Genomic DNA, 2777 nt, shown 5'->3' with positions numbered 1-2777 from the left:
TAAAATTCAACCAAGTCCATATTTTTATTGGGACGGACTTTAAACACCGACATACTGGACTCACACACACAACCTGGATATCATGCCGGAATTTACTTATATACTTATATACAACCACATGAATACGCACACATTATAAAAGCTATGATTGATATGAACACATATCCCGGACGATTATCTAAGCATCATAATAAGAAATTGCACCGTGGATTGGATATGAATGAGAGCACGGACTCATATGATAAAGACTAAACTTCATACAAGCTAAGCATGTGAGTAGGCTTTAAAAGGAAAGCCGTGAGTGATTAATATTTAACATTCCCAAGGTCCAAATCCATAACACGGTCACGTCCTGCGAATCTTCCATTTATCACTCTCGTTAAACTTGGAGATAAAGGTGTAGCTCGGTGGCGCACAGCTCTCTGAACTGGGGTCAGTTTTCCTGCTTTGAGAGTGAGCATGCCAAGAGTAGGAGAAAAAAAAAAGTCACACATACTGCTGCTGAGATATATATATATATTCTTTTCTCCCACTTGAGGCCCCCAAAACAATATTTAACAACAAGTGGCAGGAAAAAAGGGGGTTCCGGCGTTCACAGGGCCCGGAAAGTTTGTTCCAGAAGCTCCGGGAAATCATTTGCCTACATACATATGAATCAGTCAGGAAGGAGTTCCAATCCATGTGTCCAAACGCGCGCGCGTGTGTATGTGTCTATGTGTGTGTGTAGTAGTTTATCTCCCATTGATTTTGTCCATAATATAAAAAACAAAAAAAACAAAAAAACACAACTAACTGATAGTTTTCAATTTGTTGACAATTTTCTTCTCCTTTACGCGTCTGTTCTGAAACCATATCGTGACCTGCCTCTCGGACAGGTTGGTCTGAGCAGATATTCTCCTCCTTTTGTCCTTCGTGATAAATTTATTGGCGGCATACTCGCGCTCGAGTTCCTTCAGTTGCACCTTGGTGTATGGCACGCGTTTCTTTCTTCCACGTCGATAAGAGCCAGAGTCTCCTCCTGCGTGAGACACTGCGTCTGAGGGGGGAAACAGACAAAAGAAGTTGACATAAAGTGCCTCAAAACGTGGGCTTCAACAAATCAGAATGATATGTTTACTACAACAAATAAAAACCTGCTCCTAACTGAGTGGCTAACTTGGACTTGCTTTACATTAAAATCAGATACTTTAATATTTACTAAGTGGAATAAAGAGTTAAATTCATACATCAACAGGGAAAGTCTGGCTGCTTGATATGAAAGCTAAATAATAACATCATTGTTAAATATTTTTAATTTTTAGAAGAAAAAAATCTCAGCTTTGCGCATTCTTCCATTTTCCACTTAATTCATTTGAACGCCCTTTGTTACATTATAATTTCAAATCTGTGGTAAACAAATTATCATACAATTGTGCTGTTTGTTCTGTACAGTAACGCAGTAACTGACATTTATACTCCCACCCCTGTACACTGTGTATCCTGTTTGTTGTGTACTAACTCACTAACATGTCAAACCGCTCCATCCTGTAAAAGCTACATTTGGGGAGATGTAGCCTACCTGGTATGGAGGGCTTCCACATGTGTCCCGGCTGAGGCTGCTCCTTGGCGCAGTAAACCTGGCTGTTCCAGCCGTTGGGTGCGAGAGTCCACGGTTGGTAGCTCTCCATAGGCAGCAGGGACTCATGTCGAGCCTCTGAAGGCGCACTGATAGTTGGCACCACAGGAACGTCCAGGTAGCTGGGGACAGGTTGGTATGGGCCCGACGGGTAAGTTGGATAAAAAGCAAATTCCTTTGCCCGAGAGGTGAAATCGTCGCCCGAGGCAGACGTGTCCATGTATTTATCTGGATACGCGGAGGGAGGCTGCGCTCCGCACGACTTTATGCTGCTGTGATGCGACATTCTGCACGGGTAACCGAAGTACCCATATGGCAGAGACGCGCTGGAGGAATTCTGAGCTGCAGAGCAGGGGCTGCACTGTTTCACTGGATCGCCCATACCGGAGGGGGGCACGTCGCTGGAAGGGTAAGCCGTACTGGGTGCCAAGGACGCGGGGTGCGCCATCAGATTCCTGCACTGGTTCGCAGCAAAGTTGCCACCAGCAAAACCCTCCATGTTCTTGCTCACTTCATCGGAACCGCCGCCGTTGTCGTAGAGGAACATCACCGACGGGTCGACCCAGCGAGGACGGAGGAGCAGTGACGTTGTCATAGCACGGCATCCAACATTGAAGCTTCTGGCTCTTTTTTAAAAAGGCCAGAGACTGAAAAAAGGAGATACTGGTTCTCAGAGAGTAAAGCCACTCTGACGCGCACAAGAGCGCAGAGGTTGCGCTGTTATTGGTCCAGATGTTGCCACGTGACCAGGCTATGCAAAGAGGACGGTAAACATCACCAGATAATTAAATGGAGAAAAATGCGGCGAAGTAAGGTGACGTACCTATCAGGGGATTTAGCTTTTGTCATTTTTGATTGAATTAAGATGGATGTTGAGTTTCTCTTCCATTTTTTTACTTAGATATACAAACAGGTGATCCTACTTTATTTTTACTATGTTAGATCTAAAAAATTACAAAAGCTACAATTGTGCAATTTTGACTCGAAAATGGTTTAATTTTACACGTGAAGTTAAAACGAGAGTCGATTATTTAAAAATGGTCAGTAAGTTAAAAACAGAGCCATGACTCTAACATTTATATGACTAATATGCATAGCCTATGGCCTTTACGCACGCACACTGACCAGTCTTTGTCTGCGTCGCAGTAGGCATAGGGTATTA

The 2777-nt window shown here is 43.7% G+C and overlaps 1 protein-coding gene across 1 annotated transcript; it reads right to left on the bottom strand.

Moving 5' to 3' along the window:
* Window positions 1-2244, bottom strand: hoxa13a (homeobox A13a). Its single transcript, XM_008300279.1, has 2 exons — window positions 1559-2244; window positions 1-1036 (listed from the first exon to the last, which is right to left on the bottom strand). Exons 1-2 carry the CDS (start codon window positions 2208-2210, stop codon window positions 789-791), a joined length of 900 nt encoding a protein of 299 aa, XP_008298501.1. The 5' UTR covers window positions 2211-2244; the 3' UTR covers window positions 1-788.
* Window positions 2245-2777: the final 533 nt, after the last annotated feature.

This window comes from Stegastes partitus, unplaced genomic scaffold, assembly GCF_000690725.1.
Source record: "Stegastes partitus isolate 25-593 unplaced genomic scaffold, Stegastes_partitus-1.0.2 Scaffold1520, whole genome shotgun sequence".
NCBI lineage: Eukaryota > Metazoa > Chordata > Actinopteri > Pomacentridae > Stegastes > Stegastes partitus.
This window is presented reverse-complemented; position numbering and strand designations above follow the sequence as displayed.